The sequence below is a fragment of the Hyaena hyaena genome, unplaced genomic scaffold (assembly GCF_003009895.1).
Source record: "Hyaena hyaena isolate Hyena2069 unplaced genomic scaffold, ASM300989v1 scaffold_925, whole genome shotgun sequence".
NCBI classification, from domain to species: domain Eukaryota; kingdom Metazoa; phylum Chordata; class Mammalia; order Carnivora; family Hyaenidae; genus Hyaena; species Hyaena hyaena.
In genome coordinates this window covers 616,844-638,344 of record NW_024081555.1, presented here as the reverse complement: position 1 = coordinate 638,344, position 21,501 = coordinate 616,844, and the positions used below count along the sequence as shown (strand labels likewise).

At 52.1% G+C, this 21,501-nt stretch overlaps 2 protein-coding genes across 6 annotated transcripts in view; both read right to left on the bottom strand.

The window, feature by feature from the left end:
• TMUB2 (transmembrane and ubiquitin like domain containing 2) overlaps window positions 1–1,735 on the bottom strand; it is a 4,418-nt gene extending 2,683 nt beyond the window's left edge. The window contains exons 1-2 of one of the 5 annotated variants that reach the window (XM_039220897.1): window positions 1,662–1,701; window positions 1,141–1,273 (exon numbers count right to left, since the gene is read on the bottom strand). Coding sequence is in view for 1 of the 5 variants with exons in the window: in XM_039220893.1 (XP_039076824.1) it covers window positions 985–1,019 (35 nt within the window). In the remaining 4 variants the exon portion in view is untranslated. Of the gene's footprint in view, window positions 1–706; window positions 854–984; window positions 1,274–1,661 lie in introns of those variants that run through there. The other 4 variants (XM_039220896.1, XM_039220894.1, XM_039220895.1 and 1 more) reach the window with 4 other exon arrangements.
• A 9,686-nt stretch (window positions 1,736–11,421) lies between these two features.
• Window positions 11,422–19,054, bottom strand: ASB16 (ankyrin repeat and SOCS box containing 16). Its single transcript, XM_039220882.1, has 5 exons — window positions 18,754–19,054; window positions 15,233–15,500; window positions 12,550–13,042; window positions 12,055–12,168; window positions 11,422–11,607 (listed from the first exon to the last, which is right to left on the bottom strand). The coding sequence occupies exons 1-5, from the start codon at window positions 19,052–19,054 to the stop codon at window positions 11,422–11,424; spliced, it is 1,362 nt and encodes a 453-aa protein (XP_039076813.1).
• Between the last annotated feature and the right edge of the window lie 2,447 nt (window positions 19,055–21,501).

The window sequence follows — 21,501 nt, the reverse complement described above, 5'->3', positions numbered from 1 at the left end:
CTTTTGGGGGGGGGGGGGGGCGAGAACATGTGCCTCTCTGAGCCCTGAGTTTCTCTAGGATTTCTATCACTTGGTCCAGCGACTGTGACCCCCCGAGAAGCCTCCAAGGAGGCTTCAGAGAGACCCATTTTATTTTAGGGCCTTCTGCAGGCACAGGGCAGCCACTCTTGCCAGACTCTCTCATGTTAACCCCTGCCTCGTTCATGGTCGCATATTCAGGTCCAGATGTCCAGAACCAAAAACCCTTAATTTTTCATCAGAAGCACAGTCACAGACCACCTCAAAAGGACAATTGTGCAGGGCCCGTCGGTAGGCAATTTATGCAGCACGCACTGTGTCTGCCGCCTCTGAGACACTTCCGGCGAGCCCCAGGGAGCGCAGGAGGATGGACACCAGAACCGCCAACCTTCTGGGTCACCAGAGGCCCCCAAATGCAAAACCGCTACCTCAGTGGAAATGGCTTTGGAAGAGGTTCCAAAAGAGCTCTCACAATCCCTTCTGTATCTCTCTTCTTGTACTGTGCAGTGTCTCCCAAGGTAGTTTCTCAGAAAGGCAGGAAAGCCTTTCTTTTTGCTCTTTCAAGTGCCTCCTCTTTCCCATGGAGAATGTGCTGCTTTCATAGCTGCCCCGGGGCAAATCCAATCTGATGAGTATCATTAATAAACGATTCTCACAAGACCTATAAAATTTCCTTATGCTTAGCTACCTGTCCGTCTCTCCCTCCTAGACTCCTGGATGACAAGGACCGCATGTATTTTTCTCTGCACCCTAGTGCCTAGCGTGATGCCAAAGAATATTTGTGGGACAGGTCAACACCTGGATAGCTTGCACATCCTTATTTAGAACATGGGCCCTGGAGTAAAAAGAAAAACACAACACTAATTATAATCATGCTCTTGTCTCTCCCTACCTCTGTAACCTCGGACAACTTTCTCAAAGCCTCGGCTTTCTCATCAGTAAAATGGTGTTAAAAACAGTACCTACCTCATAAGGTTGTTTTGACGGTGACGGGCAATCATCGAAGCAAAATACCTAGCCCAGTGTCTGGCACATTGCAACGGCTCAATAAATACACGGGAGCAATTACTTATCGCCCCCCAAAACTAGCCCCTGATGGTTAAGAAGGGTAATGTCACCAACCCTGATTTACAGAAAAGGAAACTGCGGCGAACAGAAGCGAAAACGACTGGCACAGACGCAGGGAAGTTTCGTGGGCGGGGGCCAAGCAGGACCCCAGGTCTCCCGTCTCGGAGGCCTCGGCTCTCTCCCCAGCCTGTGAACGACACTGACGGCGCGGTGAGGAGGGGACCCGACCCTGCCTTTTCGGAGGCGCAGGCTCCGCGCTGGGCGGTCCTATTCCCGCTGCGCTGGAGAAAAGTCCGCGGGCCCACCTGAGCCCAAAGGCTGCCTGGTCCCCGGCCGGCAAGCTCAGTTCTTCCAGCCCATAAGGGGTAGAGTCAGATGAGGGGGTCACAAACCATCCACACCCCTCAAACTTCGGGGCGGGGCTGAGGGCCTGGGGGCGGGGCTTGAGCACGCGGGGAGCCATGGGAAATTAAAGGGGGACTGGACCAGTACGGTTCCTGGATAGGGAAGGAGATCCTCACCAGAAGCGGCCAGACTAAGTGTTTTGACTTCACAAGGACGGCCCAGGGACTCACCTTTCCGTAGGGGTCGGGGGAGGGGCTGGCTATCCCCGATTCTGTCCAGGGTCCGGTTTCTTCCGGCTTCTCCCGGAAGCTGTTTGAACGAGAGACAGGAAGTCCCGCCTCCGCGCTTTGCACCGATGACGTAAAGCTACGTAAGGCGGGCTGACGTAAATGTAATCTTTAAATAAAAGGGACAGGTTTCTCAGCGGAAGGAGGGGCGGAGTCATTGTTGGCGGGATCGTCGCCCTCCCGGGGCGGGGCCACGCTCACTGGGCGGGGCCTAAGGAGCCCACGGGTGGGGTGGGGGCGGGGCCAGATGGACTTGGGGGAGGTGCTTGGGAAAGGGCGTGGCTTCGCGTCTGGAACACTGAGGCTGGCTGGCACAGCTGGGCAGAACGTGAGCGGCGTTTCCCTTGCCCCAGAGTGTTCTTCCGGTCTTGCTCCCAGCCTCCCGGACTGATTGGATTTAATACTGCTCTGTAAACGCGCCCTGAGCTCCTGGTTAGCGGGATCGGTAAGGACTGACCTCCGAAAGTTCAACTCAAGAGTAATCGAGAAACAGGAGGCAGGTTAGTCACCAACCGGGTGCTCCCAAGAATGTGGCTCCAAGGTAGTGTGGGACCTTGGAAAATACGACGAGAAAGCATTTCAAGGAAGGCACAGAATCAGCGCAGGCTTAAGGCACAAGAAAAGGCGCACGGAAAAAGGGAAAAAAGGTTCACCTCCCAAGAGCTCATTCGGAATTTTGCACTTAAAATTCTCTCGGGGTGCCTAGCTTGGCTCGGTTGGGGGTGTAGTGTGAGCTCCATGTTGGATATAGAGATTATTTAATTTTTTTGTTTTGTTTTTCTTTTTTTTTTTGTTTTATTTATTTCTACGAGAGAGAGAGAGAGTGTATGAGCAGGGGAGGGTCAGAGAGAGAGGGAATCACAGACTGAAACAGGCTCCAGGCTCTGAGCTGGCAGTCAGCACAGAGCCCGACGCGGGGCTCGAACCCACGAACTGCGAGATCATGACCTAAGCGAAAGTCGGACGCTTAACCGACTAAGCCACCCAGGCGCCCCATGTTTTTGTTTGTTTTTCAAAAGACGTAAAGGTTTTTCTTGTTTGCTGGTGAACTATTGAATGAAGTATAAAAAAGGCACACAGGGCAAACTCATAAGTGAAGAGCTCGGTGTTTTTCACCAATTGAACGTACCAGTAGAGGGGCGCCCGGGTGGCTCAGTCAGTTGAGCGTCCGACTCCAGCTCAGGTCATGATCTCATGGTTCGTGGGTTCGAGCCCCAGTCTGGGCTCTGTGCTGACAGTTAGTTCAGAGCCTGGAGCCTGTTTCAGATTCTGTGTCTCCTTCCCTCCCTCTCTCTCTAACGCTGCTCACGCTCCCTCCCTCTCTCTCTCTCTCTCTCTCTCACTCTCACAGAAATAAATAAAACATAGAAAAAGAAAACATACCAGTGGAACCCGCACTCATAAAAACATAAATAATGACCCCATAACCGCCCTTCATGTCCTCTTCCAGCCGCTGAGGAAGAGTAGTCAGTCTGACTTCTGTCATAGATTAGTTTTCTCTGTTTTTGTACTTTGTATGAATGGAGTCAAACCGTTCAGCTTTTTTTTTGGTTTGAGTCTTATTGGGAGATAACACATAAATTTACAGTTTTGCATTTTATTCATTTATTTATTTGCTTGTTGATTTCTGTTCTAGAGAGAGCAGGCGTAAATGGGGGAGAGGGGCAGAAGGAGAGAGAGAGAATCTTAAGCTCAGCTTGGAGCCTGATGTGGAGCTCAATCCCACAACCCCAGAATCATGACCTTTGCTGAAGCCAAGAGTGGGATTCTTCTTCTTTTTTTTTTTTTTTCTGAGAGAGAGAGAGAGAGACAGTGTGAGCAGGGGAGGGTCAGAGAGAGAGGGAGTTACAGAATCTGAAGCAGGCTCCAGGCTCTGAGCTGGCTGTCAGCATAGAGCCTGATGGGAGGCTCAAACCCACAAACCGTGAGATCATGACCTGAGCGGAAGTTGGACGCTTAACCAACTGAACCACACAGGCGTCCCAAGAGTCAGGTTCTCATCGGACCGAGCCACCAAGGTGCCCCTGTTTTATTATTTAAGTAATGTCTACACCCAACCTGAGGCTCAAACCCATGACCTCAAGATCAAGAGTTATATACTTTATCTCCTGAGCCAGACAGGCGCTCCCATTTTAACCGTTTTAAGTGGCTAAGCATTAAGGACATTCATAATGCTATACACCCATCGCCACTATCCATTTCCTATACCCATGCCTCCTTCCCACCTCTGTTCTGCTTTCTGTCTATGAATTTTCCTATTCCAGGAAAGTCATATAAGTGGAATCACACAATATTTGTCTTTTTTGTATCTGGCTTGTTTCACTTAACCATGTTTTCAAGGATCGTCTGCTTTGGGGCGCCTGGGTGGCTCAGTCGGTTGGGCGTCCGACTTCGGCTCAGGTCGTGATCTCACGGTTTGTGGGTCGAGCCCTGCATCAGGCTCTGTGCTGACTGCCAGCTCAAAGCCTGGAGCCAAAGTCAGAGGCTCAACCAACAGCCACCTGGGTACCTCCCTGTTGCATCTTAATTTTAAGCTAATTATCTCATTTGGATGGACATTTAGATTGTTTTCAGTACGTTGTTTTTAAAGAGTGTTTTGATAAACATTTTTGTGTGCCTTTGATGGCAGATTTGTGTACACACCCATGACTCTTTCCCTAGGATAGATTCCTAAGAATGCAATTGCTGGATCAAAGGGTGTTCACGTTATTAAGGTTTTTGATACATGCCCTCTAGAAGGTTGTATCCATTTCCATTCCCATAGCAGCGTGAGTGGCACCCACTACCATTTCCTTCCCCAAAAAACAAGGTGGAGGCTAGTGAGAACACGGATTAATGGGGGAGGTTCTGAGAGATGAGAATCCTGATAGAAGATCCTATAAGGAGGAAAGAGCAGAGGAAAGAGGGGACGTGAAAATAAAGGCTATCTCAGGGCGCCTGGGTGGCTTAGTCGGTTAAGCGTCTGACTTTCGCTTAGGTCATGATCTCGCGGTTCATGGGTTCGAGCCCCGCGTCGGGCTCTGTGCTGACTGCCAGCTCAGAGCCTGGAGCCTATTTCAGAGTCTGTGTCTTCCTCTCTCTCTGACCCTCCCCTGCTCACGCTGTCTCTCTCTCTCTCTCTCTCCTAGAAATAAACAAAAATATTAAAAAAAAAAAAAGAAAATAAAGGCTATCTCAGAAGAGAATACTTGACTGGGCAGTGACTTCTGACACCCAGGAGGGCGGAGCCAGGGGCCAGGGCTGCCCCGCACAAGAGGCTGGAAATCTGGCCTTTTCACTGCCCCAGCTACCTCATCAATCCATCTGGGAGCTAGGTACAAACGCTCTGTGTTCCGCACGCTGCATGGACCGACTTCTGCCAGAACACTGATCGTACTGTATTGTCGTTTTTCTTTTCTTTTTTCTTTCCTTTCCTTTTTTCTTTCCTTTCCTTTCCTTTCCCTTTCCCTTTCCTTTCCTTTCCTTTCCTTTCCTTTCCTTTCCTTTCCTTTCCTTTCCTTTCCTTTCCTTTCTTTTCCTTTTCCTTCCTTCCTTCCTTCCTTCCTTCCTTCCTTCCTTCCTTCCTTCCTTCCTTCCTTCCTTCCTTCTTTCTCCAAAGTCCTTAAAGCAGGAGCTGTGTTTTTGGTTTTGTTTTGCTTTTTTGTTTTTTTTTACTCAACTATCCCCCAGATCCAGTCCAGTGTCTGCCTGCAGGAGTTAACTTGGTAAAGATTTATTAAATAAATGATGGATGGATTTGGAGAAGTTGGAGGGAAGAGATGGGGAATTTGAGAGAGCTCTCTTACCTGCCGGCCAAAGTGAAATCCTTAGATAGCCAGGGCAGGGAGGAAAGTGGATGGAACGGAAAAGGAAGGACTGGCCGGGGATGAGGTAGACTTCGAATGCTCAGCCTCTGGGACGAAGGGTTGATAAAAGTGGAGGTTGGCATAATGTATAGAATTGTAGAATCACTGCGTTGTACGCCCGAAACTAATATAACATTGTAGGTCAACCATACTTGAATAATAACAAAAAAATTTTTAAGTTTATTTATTTTTGAGAGAGAGAGAGAGCAAGTGAGCAGGGGAGAGGCAGAGAAAGAGGAAGAGAGAAAGAATCCCAAGCGACGCTCTGCGTTCTTAGCGCAGAGCCCTGAGACCCCAACGTGGATGCTTAACTGACTGAGCCACCCAGGAGCCCCCAGAAGTAAACAATTAAAATTGTTGTTGTTGTTTTTAAATATTTTTATTTCTAGGAGAAAGAGAGAGAGAGACAGCGTGAGCAGCGGAGGGTCAGAGAGAGAGAGACACAGACTCTGAAACAGGCTCCAGGCTCTGAGCTGGCAGTCAGCACAGAGCCCGATGCGGGGCTCGAACCCACGAACTGCGAGATCATGACCTAAGCAAAAGTCGGACGCTTAACCGACTAAGCCACCCAGGCGCCCCACAATTAAAATTGTTTTTAATTTTTTAAGTATAGTTTATTGTCAGATTGGTTTCCATACAACACGCAGTGCTCATCCCAATATGTTTATTTTTGAGAGAGAGAGATTGAGAAGAAGAAAGAGAGGAAGAGAGAGAGAGAGAGAGAGAGAGAGGACAAGCGGGGGGAGGGGCAGAGAGAGAAGGGAACAGAAGATCTGAAGCAGGCTCTATGCTGATAGTAAAGCCTGACGCGGGGCTCGAACTCTCAAATAGCGATATCATGACCTGAGCTGAAGTCAGACGCTTAACCCACGGAGCCACCGAGGTGCCCCTAAACATTTTTTTTTTAAGAGAAAAAAAAGAAACCAGGAAGGTTGAGTCTGGCAAAAGATGTATTTTATGAATGTGTAGAGCGAAGGACAAGAAGCAGTTAGGAGTATTCTGAAAGGGATCTGCAGGGGCGCCTGGGGGGCTCAGTCGGTTAAGCATCCAACTTAGGCTCAGGTCACGATCTCATGGTTGGTGGGTTCAAGCCCACGTCGGGCTCTGTGCTGACAGCTCAGAGCCTGGAGCCTGTTTCGGCTTCTGTATCTCCCTCTCTCTGCCCCTCCCCTGTTCACACTCTGTCTCTCTCTCTCTCTCTCTCAAAAATAAACATTAAAAATTTTTTGAAAAAAAAAAAAGAAAAGAGCTTTCAGGATTGGGTGTTTGAGGGTGGAGGAATTACGAGAGGAAAAGCAAGGAAAGAACGAAGTCTGCAGTTGGGACTCTATCAGCACCCAAAGCAGGCCTCTTTTGAATATAAGAAGAAGAAGAAGAAGAAGAAGAAGTTAACAGGGTATTTTAATGGATCTTAACTCCTTGGGCATTTTTCATGATATAGTTCATGAGATGTTTGCTTTTCTTAAACTATGGAATGTAGATTTATGTATTATTTTATTTTTTTGCCCAAAGTGGGGCCCTAACTCATGACCCTGAGCTCAAGACCTGAACTGAGATCAAAAGTCAGACGCTTAGGGGCGCCTGGGTGGCTCAGTCGGTTAAGTGTCCGACTTCGGCTCAGGTCATGATCTCACAGTTCATGGGTTCAAGCCCCGCGTCGGGCTCTGTGCTGACAGCTCAGAGCCTGGAGCTTGCTTCAGATTCTGTGTCTCCCTCTCTCTCTGACCCTCCCCTGCTCACACTGTCTCTGTCTCTCTCTCTCAGAAATAAATTCAAAAAAAATTTTTTTTAATTAAAATCTGTTTCTCCCTCTCTCTCTCTGCCCCTCCCCTGCTTGTGCGCACTCTCTCTCTCTCTTTCTTTCTTTCTCTGTCTCTCTCAAAAATAAATAAACAAACAAAAATCAGACTCTTAACTGGGACTGAGCCCCCAGGCACCCCTGGAACTTTTTATACCTTTATGTACAATTAACGTGGTTATAGAATGGTAAATACACCTGTAAACCCAGGAATGTGTATAGTAAGTCTGTTTTACTAAAAGTGCTCCTTCCCTAACCACTATATGTCATTCATCCCATGTTTGCCTGTCTGATAGAGGTGTCTCTATTCTTTTGATTTCCTTCATTGGATTTCCTTCATTAGTGAGTTTTCCGTTTTTCATATTTCTTCAGTCACAAGAATCCATGAGGTATCTCTTTGTAAAACATTCGAATATGAGAATAAAACTTAAAAAAAAAAAAACCCCACGTAGTGGCACAGTGCCTGGCTGGCTCAGTCATATAGCACACCACTCTTGATCTCAGGGCCATGAGTTCAAGCCCCACGGTGGGCATGAAGCCTACTTCAACAGGAACAACGACGACATTTTTAAAAAAATTTCAAATATGGACCATATGTTTTTTTCTTTCTTTTTAAATGTTCATTTATTTTTGAGAGAGAGAAAGAGAGAGAAAACAGGGGAGAGGCAGAAAGAGAGGGAGACACAGAATTCGAAACAGTCTCCAAGCTCTGAGCTGTCAGCACAGAGCTTCACGTGGGGCTCGAACTCACGAACAGTCAGATCATGGCCTGGGCGGAAGTTGGACACTTAACCGACTGAGCCACCCAGGTGCCCCTCAAATACAGACCATAAAACGCCCAACTGTCACAGTCCTTCTCCCCTCCCCAGAGGAGAATTCTTGGGCACCTGCCTCTGGGCCTTTTTCTCTTCGTCTACAATCATGGGGCCTGGATTTGATTGTTTGCCATCTGTGTTGTATTCCAACCTACTTTTTTCTCTTTAACAGCAGTCTTGGGAAGCCCTTCCAAGGTGATACCTGTGCTGGTCACTTAGAAGCCCTCCCCAGTTCTCTCCTGCCGGAGGGACTACGCTTTGTACGGGCTGCGTTGTTCGCCGGAGTACAGATGTGTTTACTGCTTCCCATTTCACTGTGTCCTCCTTGCAGCCAACGCCGGGGTGAACGTTCCCGTGTGGACCAGCCTTTTGTGTAACTGGGGAGCGGTGTTTAAGGGTGCTGCTAAATTGCCCCCCAAAGACGCAATTTCCCTTCCCACTGAAAGGATGAGTAAAATTTTACGTCTTCATAGGTACTGCATATTATCAGTCTTTACAAATTCCCTCAACCTAGTGAGCGAGTATTAGCTTATTATTGTTTCAATTTGAGGTTGAGCATCACCATTCATGGATTCAACAGATATGTGGGGGTCTACTCTCCGCAAAGCCCTGCACAGGCACCCAGTCACCAGTGGTGAATAAAACAGATACTGTTCCTGGGGTGCCTGGGGGCTCAGTTGGTTAAGCATCCAGCTTCAGCTCAGGTCATGATCTCAAAGTTGGTGGGTTCGGGCCCCACGTCGGGCTCTGTGTTGACAGCTCAGAGCCCATAGCCTGCTTTGGATTCTGTGTCTCCGTCTCTCTACCCCTCCCCTGTTCGCCCTCTCTCTCCCAAAAATAAATAAACATTAAAAACAAAACAAAAAAACCAAACCCAGATATTGATCCCATCCTCACAGATGAGGGAAATGAAGTCTTTTATTTGCAGATGTTCCCCCCCCCCCAGTATTTTGTCGTTTTAAAAACAGTTTATTTATTTATTTTGAGGGGGGAGGGGCAGAGAGAGAGGGGGAGAGAGGCTCCCAAGCAGGCTCCATGCTGCCCAGTGGAGGGTCAAACCCATGAACTGTGAGATCATGACCTGAGCTGAAATCAGAGTCGGACGCTTAACCGACTGAGCCCCCCCGGGCGCCCCCCCAACGTTTTGTCTTTTACTTTTGCTTATGATTTGGTGCTTTTATAACCAAATTAAAAACATTTTTTTCCTGTATCCAATCTATTCCTCTTTTATGCTTTCACCCCGGAAGATCTTCTCCTATCCCCAGATAATATACATAATCTCATATCTCTTTTAGGTTTTTTTTAAGTGGGTGTTTTGTCACAGCGGTCAGTAGAACAGGAGAGGCTGAGCTCACTGGGGTTCGCCTACTGTTAAGGGGTGGACACCTCAGCATCCAGTCCTGAGAGGGAGGCTCCCGGCATGGGCCCAGGACTAGAGAGGATTTCCCTCTCTTCTCTCTGGCCCTTTGGGTCTGCGAAATTAAAGCAAAAGTTTCTTCCAGAAAGGAGAGGTAGCTGCTCTGCATGACAAGGAACAAAACCATGTTGGCAGAAGGGAAGACCTCAGTTGCAACTCTCCGCGGGCGGAGCGTGGGCTGGGAGACAGCGGCAGGGGGCTGCCCCGCCCCCTGGGACTCCTGACCCATTTCTACACTGTGACTCCAAGTGCTAATGGCAGTGGACAGTCCAGGGTCCCTCGGCAAAAGGACTCGCCTGCAGTGGGTGCGACAGGCTCGGGGTCTGGCAGGAGCCCTTCTGTTGCTCTTACACCCTTTTCCTACCACAACAGTCACAGTTGCTCCGTGCAGAAAACTCGGCAACCACACAATAGCACAAAGGTGGGTGAGAGGCACAGAGTGAGGGGTCTTTTTTAAATTTCCTTTTTTTTTTTAATGTTTATTTTTGAAAGAGAGAGACAGCGTGTGAGCGGGGGAGGGGCAGAGAGAGAAGGAGACACAGAATCCGCAGCAGGCTCCGGGCTCTGAGCCATCAGCACAGAGCACCATGCGGGGCTGGAACCCACGAACTGTGAGATCATGACCTGGGCCGAAGTCGGAGGCTCAACCGACTGAGCCGCCAAAGCGCTCCGTTTCTCAGCCGCATTTCGGCCTCACACATCCACGCTTTGATTCGGCTGCACAAATCATTTATTTGCATTCATAAAACCTGGTTTGGCTCAAAAGCTTCCTCTTAAAGATGAATGATGGTGCTGTGAACTCTGGGGCCAGAAGAGGAAGTGAGAAGGGGGGACAGCTGGGGGCTTGTCCTCCTGTCACAGGCCCTTAGAGACCACAAGTGTAGTAGTGACCATTGGTTAAGACACCGTGCGTCGCTGGTGGGGGCACAGGGGGGCATGACCGTAAATGGGTCCCAGGCATCATGCATTTTTTCCTTCCTCAACAACCATTTGCTGAAACGTCTGTTCAAGGAATATAGTCCCAGCCTCAGCCAGGCCGATGCAGGCACAGGCTCTTATTCAAAAAGTGCAATCCAAGGAGGGCCCTGAGGAGATGGTGCTATTGGACTGATAGTGCTATTCTGTCCTCGGCTTCGACCAGGGCAAAAAATGTGGGAAGGGCATACCAGGCAGAGGGAACGGCGCATGCAGGTGCCTGGAAGCAAAGCAGACTGGGGCTTAGCCAGCAACCAGCAAGGCTGAGGCCTGGTCCCAGGAACCTCCGAGGGAGGAGGGGGATCAGAAGGGGAGGAGGGAGGGGGGAGGCAGCCGTAGAAGATGTATCGGCCTTACTGAATTTGGATTTTAGCCTGAAGTTAGTGAGGAGCCCCTGAAAGACATGATCAGAGCTGTGATTCCCAAAGGGAGTCCCGGCATCCTTGCAGGCCATGGGTTTCGAGACCAGCCCGTGAGGTCTTCCCTTTAAGCAGCAAAGGCAGTTTGGGCAGAGGTGGCGCAGGTGCAGGCTGAGTCTGTCACTCTTGAAGAGGCCAAACAAGTACATGGCTGGCAGGGGAGGGGGGACAACAAGGATCACGCCCCCCCACCCCCTGGAGTGGGGGCTGGGTGGATGGAGGGGCCTTCCACTATGCAAAGGAGACGGCAGTAGGTGAAGGCTGAGGCTCAGGTGGGGGTGGAGGTCGGCAAGCAGCTCAGGAAGCCAGCGGAGGGATGAGCTGACCAGGGGGGGCACACGTGGAGTGTGGACCAGAGGACCGGTCCTCCAGGGCTGCAGGGAGATGACAGATGGCGGTGGCAGAACAAACTCCGAGAGCACGCTGCCTGGGGCTCACTGGATGCGCCCCTCCACACGCAGCAGCAGGTAGTCCCTGAGGACGGGGGGCAGCGGGAGGCTGGCGGCGGCCTGGCGGCAGCGGCTCCCCAGCTGGACACGCACCGCCAGGCGGGCCAGGTGCTGCAGCCGCCTGGGCTGGTTCACCATGCACAGGGCCGAGGTGTAGAAGGCTTCGTGCTCCTAGGCCAGGAGTGGAACGGGATCAGATGGCCCAATACCCTTGACTCTGACCTCTGAGGATAACCAGGCGCTGGGGGCCCCAGGGCATTTGCAACATGCACCCCCTCTAGGCATTTGGCGCATCTTGAAAGACTCAGATTCAGAGCCCAGAGGCCCGGCCGTGGTCACGGGAGATGGGACCGCGCTGCAGGGCAGGATCTCAGCCACAGCTGTACCCACCCCCCCAACTCCAAAGATGCCGACCCAGCCCGCTGAGAAACGCCCATGCTGGCACAAGTGAGAGAGGCAGGAGAGGTGTGTGGGATTAGAGGTTGTCCTGAGATGCTCTTGGTGGGGGGGGGGCCCTGGGAAAGTCCATCCTGGACGGATAAGGCCTGGGGCTCAACCTTCCTCTCCATCTCCCCCAGAGCCCAGTAGGAGCTGCGCCTCTGGGGTGGACATACATACCTGCCACAGCTCTGGGAGCACTGCCTCCACCCAGGTATCACAGGACGGCACACAAGGATAGGCATTAAGCAGGACTTCCAAGGCCCGAGGGAAGTTGGCACAGAGTTTTAGCATCTAAGAACCAAAAGAGGGGCTTAGGGTCGCCGTGACTCTCCCAACCAAGGGCAGACCCAAGTCCAGCCTAAGTCAAAGCCCCACTCACACCCAAATTTGGGAGACTAAGGTCTGAGTCCCTCCTCACGCTTTCGCATGCCTCAGTTTACCCCACCTTCAAGTGGGCTGCAACTTCTTGGCCCCGATGAGTTTCCCTGGAAGCTCTTTTCTCCTTAGACACACTCCCCATTTGCCCTCAGTGGTCCTTTCCAAGGTGGGGACAGCCGGCCACAGAGCCGGGCTCTCACTCTCTTGGCACCCCTCTCCCCAGACGGCAGGGAAATTCCAGCCATGAGCTCCCCACCCAACCGGGGCCTCCTTGCAAAGGTCTTCCTTGCGCACCTCAGGGCGCACTGGCTGGGCCCCATAGTCCAGCAGCGTGGCGAAGAGGACCTCGGGCTCCCAGCTGGGGTCGTCCTGGACGGCCTGCAGCGCGCAGTCCATGGGCGTGTGGCCCGCCCCGTTGGGCACTCCCGCGCAGGCCCCATGGCGCAGCAGCAGCTCGGCCAGGGCCCCGCAGCCATTGGCGCAGGCGTTGTGCAGCGGCGTGTGGCGCTTGCGGCCGGCGGCGCTGGCGTCCGCTCCGGCCGCCAGGAGCCGGCGCGCTGCCGCCTGGTGATGCCGGCAGCTGCCTGGGCCCTCGGCCCCCGCGCACGCGGCGTTCAGGGCCGTCTCGCCCTGGCTGGTGCGCAGGTGCACGTTGGCCCCGTGCGCCAGGTAGAGGGCCACGTGCTCCTCCAGGCCGCGAGCCGCCGCCACGTGCAGGGGTGTCATCTCGCTGTCCCGCGCCGCCAAGTTCACAGTCGCTCCCGCCTCCAGCAGCAGCTTGGCGCACCTGGGGGCAAGGCACAAGGCCCAGAGGCCAATGCTGAGGGACCGAGGCCTGGCCTGCGGGCGTCCCCGTCCCCCTTTCTTCCCATACCGCTCGCCTAGAGGCTAGAGGCCAGCGTGACAAGCAACACCAGACTCGCAGAAGCCCCAGGACAGATGGCCAGAGCGTCAAGGCCTATGGGTGTCACCAGGAACATCTTCAGTTTGCAGATGAAACCTCAGCCGAGAAAGGTCTCAGTATAGCCAAGGACACAGAGCAAGTTAGAGGCTGCATCAGAAAGAGAACTCAGTGTTCCAGACAGTACCTCCCAGAGTCTGTTTATTTCCTCAGTAAATTCTAATCATGGGTTGGTTTCTGTTTCTGAAACCTGACTGCCCAAGCGGACTGGGACCCCCCAAGGCCGAGATCTGAATCCCTTGCCAGTGGTCTCCTGACATTTTGAGAGCACAAAATATCTTGACAACCCACTACTGGCTCCACAATGAATGTTACGCCTAGAAGATTAAAGAGTATGAGCCAGAATGAGAAAGAAATTGAAGTCCTAATATTTTCTTCATGCCTCCCAACTGGAAGACCAGGGACCAGTGATACCCACTCAAGCAAAAGAAGGCACCTGGGGACCCGCCGCTCCCCTTTCCCCTAGAGAAAACGACAAACACCGGATTTTAGGGAGCAGGTGTTTCACAGTCTTCCAGTCCCTGGAAAAATTTTCAGCCAGGACACTGTTGAGGCAAGCACGCATCATTAGCCACCACGGGGTACACCAAACAGAAACAAATGCCACTAATGATGCAATTAAACGAACAGTGATTTATAATTAAGAAGGCAGAATGGCAGCCCCTGGAAGCCCAGGGGCAGATCGGGACCGCTGACAAAACCCTGATGACCAGGTGTCAGTGTCCCTCCCCCAAACGGCCAGTATTCCCGCCCCACTCAGTTCACAGATGCAGGAGCCTCTGTGCTCAGCGGCCAAGAATTGAATAGCAGCCAGTCATCCCTAAACAGCTATTTTCTCAGTGAGTTCTAATCACGGGCTAATTTTTGTCTCTAAACACTACATTCAAAAAACACTTGAGGCGCCCAGGTGGCTCAGTCAGTTAAGCGTTCGACTTTGGCTCAGGTCATAATCTCACGGTTCTTGGGTTCGAGCCCCGCGTCCAGCTCTGTACTGACAGCCTGGAGCCTGCTTCGGATTCTGTCTCCCTCTCTCTGTGCCCCTCCCCCGCTTACACTCTGTCTCTCATAAAAAAAAAAAGAATAAACATTAAAAAAATTTTTTAATTAAAAATTAAAAAATAAAATAAGAGCTCACTCAGCAGGGTTTCAGTAAGTTTCACTTAAAAGGATAAAGTGGGTTGGAAAGTGTCCATCATGGATCTAGATCCAGCTTGGGAGAGATTCCCAGCACGTGGGCCGTAGAGTGTCTTCCAGGAGCCCTTGACTTCTTACAACTGCCAGCCCTGGCTGGGGACCCGATTTGGAAAAGTACAAACACCATTGTGTGTGTGTGTGGGGGGGGCAAAAACCTTAATCTTTTTTTTAAGTTTTTTTTTTTTTAAGTAGAGTTGACACACAATGTTACATTAATCTCAAGTGTACAACTTAGTGATTTGACAAGTTTATACATTATTCTATGTGCACAAGTGTAGCTGCCATCTGTCCTGTTACATGGCTATGACAATATCATTGACTATATCCCGTATGCTGTGCCTTTTACTCCCGTGCCTTCTTCATTCTGTAACTGGAAACCTGTATCTCCCACTCCCCTTCACCCATGTTCCGCAGCCCTCGACGCCCCGAAAAACTTGTTGATCTTAAAATTTGGGAGGAGGAGGTGTCGGGGGGGGGAGCTTGTTGGGAAACATTGGGCCACACCTTTCTCGATGCCTCCCTTAAAACAGGTAGGAATTTGGCTACAGAGGATTCACAGAGAAGAGACCGTGGTTGGAATAGGTCTTGCAAAAAAGCAACAAGGCTTCTGTCCCCTGAGCTTAGCTCACATGACGTTGGACACGTCACTAAACCTTTTTGAGCCTCAGTTTTCTCCCCTGTAGAATGAGACCTGTCTCCCAGGGTTGCTGTGAGGACATGTGTCTATTGAGGTATTTTTCCCCCTCTGGCCATGTGAGCTGGACACACACACATACACACACACACACACACACACACACACACCTTCCCCTGGGCACCTACTGCAAGGACTCAGGGGCTGTGCAGAGGTGCAAGGGGGTTGTGCCCTCCTCGGACAACACGTTGGCCTTGGCACCGAAGGTCAGCAGCAGCTGCACACAGTCAGACCGGGCCCGGGCACAGGCCTCATGCAAGGCTGCCTGGCCTCCAACCCGCGCGTCCAGCTCAGCTCCCTGCCGGATCAGATGGCGGGCACAGGCAGTATAGCCTCGGGCAGCAGCGATGGTGAGGGGTGCCGTCTGCTTCGTCTTAGGCGTCAGCACCCAGAACCCTGGGGAGAGCAGGCAGTGTTGGTGGGGGGATGAGACACCCACAGGGCAGGTTGTGGTGTACAGTTGACCTTGGCCTTCCCTCTGTACCCTCGGCTGAGCACACATGCTGTGCAGGGCTGTACCTACAGAGAGGGGCTCACTCAAGCCCTGAACTGTATACACTGGAACAGCCTCCTATTGTAATTTAAATTTTTTAATGTTTATATTAGAGAGAAAGAGAAAACATGCACGCGTGAGTGGGGGAGGAGGGCAGAGAGAGAGAGAGAGAGAGAGAGAGAGAGAGAGTCCTAAGCAGGCTCCACGCTTAACTGGCTGAGCCACCCAGGTGCCCCTGGGATAGCCTTTTAGAATGGTTTGTCAATCTGTAACAAAACATAGTATGTGTGTCATAAAAAAAAAAAAAAAAGTAATTGCTCTTTAAAACCACAAGGGCAATGAGAGAGAGTTAATCCTGCTAAGGAAACCTCTGGGTCTTGGAGCCCTCAATGGATTCATTGGCTCTTGTTCGCTAGGGTGTTCTGGTGCTGGGCTTTGGGTTATGCACAAAGGGCCTGGAGTGGAGCTTGGGAGTAACCAAAGAGCAGAGCTGAAGGAGCCTAGTTAGGAATTCTAGAACATTCCTGGAGCAGATGGGGGAAGGGAGGGTGGCAGTGGAGGAAGAGTGGAGGTGAAGAATCAGAGGTGGGGGTGGGAAAGGAAGAGGGGGTGGGGGGTTGGTCTTGGGACTGATGTTGGATCTGAATTGTAGAACTGGCCATGGACTTGTTTGATTAATTTTATTTTTTAGAGGGGGAGGGGCAGAGAGAGCAAGAGAGAGAGAGAGAGAGGGAGAGAGAGAATCTTAAGCAGGCTCCACACAGAGCACAGAGCCCAACATGGAGCTCAGTCTCCCCACCCTGAGATCATGACCTGAGCTGAAGTCAAGAGTTAGACGCACTCAACCGACTGAGCCACCCAGGGGTCTCCAAGAACTTGTTGAAGGGACGTAGTTGTCTAATATTTAACTGTAAGTCATTTGCATTACAGTGAAGTAGATTCCTGGGTTGGCCAAATTTGGGGTAAAGCATGTTTTGTTTTTTATCAGGATTGAAATGAAGGCCAAGTTCCATTTGGGGATAGACACGCTGCAGGACCAGAGCAGGATACCCTGGGTCGGGTCACACCTCTAACAGTTAGAGCCAAGCAGGAATCTGGAGCTGACAGTGGCTGTGAGAACATAAGCTCTCCGATATTGAGCCCCCACATCCATGTGTGGTATTTGAGGCAATCTCTGTCGGTCTGTCTGTCGGTCTTAAGAGCAGGGTGATCTCGGTTGAGGTGTCTGGTTTACACGGACAAACCCATGGGTGAGAATAGCACTTTAGGAAATTCTCTGGCAAGAACACAGAGATGTTCATCATATTGCTATTTAAAACACTTTTCTAAAAAAGGAACCCAATCTAGGGGCGTCTGGGTGGCTCAGTCAGTTAAGCATCCAACTTCAGCTCAGGTCACGATCTCCTGGTTTGTGAGTTCGAGCCCTTCGTCGGGCTCTGTGCTGACAGCTCAGAGCCTGGAGCCTGCTTTGGATTCTGTCTCATTCTCTTTCTGCTCCTCTCTCACTTGTGCTCTGTCTCTCTCTGTCTCTCAAAAATAAATAAATGTAAAAAAAAGTAAAAGAACAAAAAAAAAGGAATCCAATGTATTCGGTCTATTTGGGGGCTAGTTATATAAATCATGGCACACTCATACAATATCATTTATGCATCTATTTAAAATATTATGTGGAGGGGTGCCTGGGTGGCTCAGTCAGTTAAGCGTCTAACTTCGGCTCAGGTCATGATCTCACAGTTCGTGGGTTTGAGCCCCATGTCAGGCTCTGTGCTGACCGCGAGCTCAGAGCCTGGAGCCTGCTTCAGATTCTGTGTCTTCCTCTTTCTCTGACCCTCCCCTGTTTACGCTGTCTGTCTCTCTGTCTCTCTCAGAAATAAATAAAACATTAAAAAATTTTTAAAATATTATGTGGAAGGCTTGGCTGGTTCCGTCAGTGGAGCATATGACTCTTGATCTTGAGGTTGTGAGTTTGAGCCCCACATATGGTGTACAGATTACTTAAAAGTAAAATCTTATTTTATTTAAAAAATTTTAAACATGTTTATTTTAGAGAGAGAGAGCGCATGTGTGAGCGCAAGCGGGGGTGGGGGGAGGGGTAGGGAGATGGAGAATCCCAAGCAGGTTCAGCACTGTCAGTGCAGAGTCTGACACAGGGCTCAAACTCACCATGAGATCATGACCTGAGCAGAAATCAAGAGTAGGTTGCTTAACCGACTGAGCCACCCAGGTGCCCCTTAAAAATAAAATCTTAGGTGTGCCTGGGTGGCTCAGTGGGTTAAGCGTCCAACTCCTGATTTTGGCTCAGGTCATGATCCCACAGCTCGTAAGACTGAACCCTGGGGCGCCTGGGTGGCTCAGTTGGTTAAGTGTCCAACTTCAGCCTAGGTCATGATCTCATGGTTCGGGAGTTTGGGCCCCACGTTGGGCTCTGTGCTAATGGCTCATAGCCTGGATCCTGCTTCGGATTCTGTGTCCCCCTCTCTGTCTGCCCCTCCCCTACCAGTGCTCTCTCTCTCTCTCTCAAGATAAACATTAAGAAAAATTAAAAGAAAAGACTGAACCCTGTGTCACCTGCTTGGGATTCTCTCCCTCCATCTCTCTCTGCCCCTCCCATTTGCGATCGCGCTGGCACACACTCTCTCTCTCAAAATAAATACACTTAAAAATTTTTTTTAATAAGTAAACATATATATATTCAGAGAAAAACTTGCATTAGAATAACTGTGCTCCTGGGGCGCCTGGGTGGCTTAGTCGGTTAAGCATCCGACTTTCCGACTTTCGCTGAGGTCATGATCTCGCTGTTTGTGGGTTCGAGCCCCGCGTCAGGCTCTGTGCTGACTGCCAGCTCGGAGCCTGGAGCCTGTTTCAGTCTGTGACTCCCTCTCTCTCTGACCCTCCCCTGCTCACGCTGTCTCTCTCTCCTAGAAATAAATAAAACATTTAAAAAAAAAAAAAAAGGATTAACTGTGCTCCTATGTAATTGGTATGTTAATATAACTTTAACTCGGAAAAGACATACAAATCGCTAACTGCGCCTCATCTCTGCCTAGGAGGGAGCTAGAACGGGCTGTAGGAAGGAATGGACAGGCCAAGCCTGTCCTCGTCCCCACCCCCGCCCCCGCCCCTCCCTCCCCTTCTGCCCCACTGGGTGCTCCCTACCCTGTTCAGCCGACCAGGCCAGCTGGTTGCTCACAGTCTCCACGATCATGTTGGCAGCGTCTTCATCCTGGAACAGGGCTTGGACCTGTAGCAGGTCACCGGAGAACAGAGCATTGTGCACGGCCGGGTCTCGGCAGCAGCGGCGCGGCCTGGCGAGGCGGACCCGGGGGCTGGGGGGGCACCTCTGGCTTCGGCACTGCCGGGCCGCGGCCCGCCGCCGGTCCTCCCACTCCAGCCACTCCCGCTGCAGGCGGAGAGCTCGCAGCGTGGAGGAGGTGAAGGGGAAGGTCTCCTCTGCCATGCGGAGGGGCCCGGGGGGTCTGGGCAGAGCCGGGGTCCCTCGGCCTGACTACTTCCCTTGCTCTGAGCAGCCGCCCTGGCCCCTCACTCGTGATCCAGTGAGAAGAGCAGCTGAGGCTATAAATAGGTCCTGTGCTGATCTAGTAAACACCGTGTGCCCTGAGTCATGATCCCGGTGCAGAGAAGGTGTTGGGTCAACCCCTGGCCCTACTGACACCCTCCCAGTGGGGCAGTAGGCCCTCAGCTGAGGCCATCTGGGATGGAACCCCACGGCCAGCGTCACCCACTTCTCTGGAGAGAGCACCTTGGGTCAGCAAGGTCCATGGTGAGTGAGAGTCCATCTGGGAGATGGGGGGTGGCGGGGAGAGCTGGAGCAACCAGGCCTCTCACATGTTGACTGGAGGGCAAAGCCCGGCCCAGGAGATAAGGGCAGGTAGAGAGAGGATGCAGACAGCTCTTCAGGCACCTGCAGTAAGCACGAAAACTGCACACAACTGCACAGGGCTTTACGGTAATTACATTACCTTTACATTCATCTTCTTTTTTTAATGTTTATTTATTTTTAATATTTATTTGTTTATTTTGAGAGAAAGAGAGAGTGTGTGAGCAGGGAGGAGCAGAGAGAGAGAGAATCCCAAGTAGGTGCCTCTCTGTCAGCGCTGAGCCTGATGTGTGGCTCGAACCCATGAACTATGAAATCATGACCTGAGCCGAAATTAAGGGTTGGATGTTTAACTAACTGAGCCATCCAGGCGCCCCAACTTTTACATCCATCTTCACTCCAAGGGCCATACTTCCTGGCTCACGGAGGCAAGAAGTTTGGTTTTGACCATGAGTTATACAATCAAGCTAATGATCACAGTCGAACACCTCTGAGGTGGGTGGTTTTATGTCGGTCTTAACGATGAGGAACTTAAGGCTTAACAAGGGGGAAATTACTCGTCCCAAAGTCACAGCTTGTGTGGAGCGGAGCCAGGACTAGGACCCCAGTTGGCCAGACCGCATCAATGGTGCACTTTGTTTCCAGCTGCTGCGGCCACAGGAGGGCGGGCAGTGGTGACAGCCTGTCCCCAGCCTCCTAGCAGGCCAGAACGAGCTCTAGAAACTGCCCGCAATGAATCTTGTGACCCCAGCACCTAAAAGGGCTCACCTGCCTGCCTGAGGAAGGCCAAGGGGCCGACCCGGCAACTCGGGACTGGGACGCCAGCAGCCTTCAAGTCACAAGCCCGTGCACCCACGAGAGAAGCAGCTGTGCTTCTGGGAGCCTCTAGGGGGAGGCATGAGGCCGTGAAATAGCGCTGGCGGCGGCCACGGCCAAGCCCGGGAAGGGGAGGGCACAAGGGATGCCAGCCCCAGTGGGGGCTATCGGGGCTGTCCCCAATCCCCGTCCTCTCCCAGTGTGCTGGCGGGAGTGGCCTCCCTCGCCCGCAACGCCTACCCATTCCCTGGCTCCGCAGCAGCCCCTGCTCCCTTACCTCTGACTTCTCCCTCCCCCTGATCCCTCACAGGCAAGTCCCAGCTCTGCACTGCCAGTCACCAGCTCAGGGCCCTTGACCACGGCGGGCCCAGCCTCCAGCCGTTCCTTTCTCCCACGCAAGCCCCCTGCTCTGCCGCCCCAGTGGAGAACATTCTCCACTTGGAACCAAATGGTTCACTTCCTAGCTTGACAATGTCTGCTGGCTTCCAACAGCTGCCCTCGCCGAGTAGAGCGTGGCTCCTCGGGTGGTAGCATCCTCACGGAGCCTCCTCACCCTTCCCTGCCACCCCCCCCCGCCCCGTGCTCCAGGAGGACTCACGAGGGTGCCGTGAGGGACCCATCCCAGGGTACCGTGGACAGAAGTGTCCCGCCAGAGTGGGACCGGGATTTATTCAGCTGGGTCTCTGTAACCCAGCAAGGGCCTGGCGCACAATAGGTCATGATGTGGCTTTAGCAGCGCTTGGCCGGAGGCAGGTGGGCCCCTGCGTGCAGCGCAGGGACTGAGGGCCCTTGTTCTCTGCCAGAGCACCGCTCATCTGCCTCCCCAAGTGGGTGGCAGCCGCCGCCTGGGCTGTTTCCGGCGCGGCCCTAACCCTGCCTTTCACCCACTCTGGCCCCAGCCTCTTGGTGGCATTCCAGGGTGGGGGATCCCAGAGGAGGCATGACGTCATGCACAGCGAGGCCCTGGAGATCCTCGGAGAAAGGCGCCTCTATAAACGCGGCTGTGATTAACCCTGTTGGAACCCATTGGGTGTTTTAATTGCCCCGCCGACGGCCTGCCTGAGCGCCCACAGCTGGGTTCCCAGGCTTGGGCACTGGCAAGGCCAGGTGGGGCCAAGAGGGTCCAAGGTGGGGTGGGTGGCGCCTTCCTTCAGAGGCACACGGTAGTCATGGCGTGCAGGGTGCAGGTCCGTGTTACCTCCTCAGCTCAGCTACCCCTCCCCCCCGCCCGCCGCCTTCTTGTCTGTCAC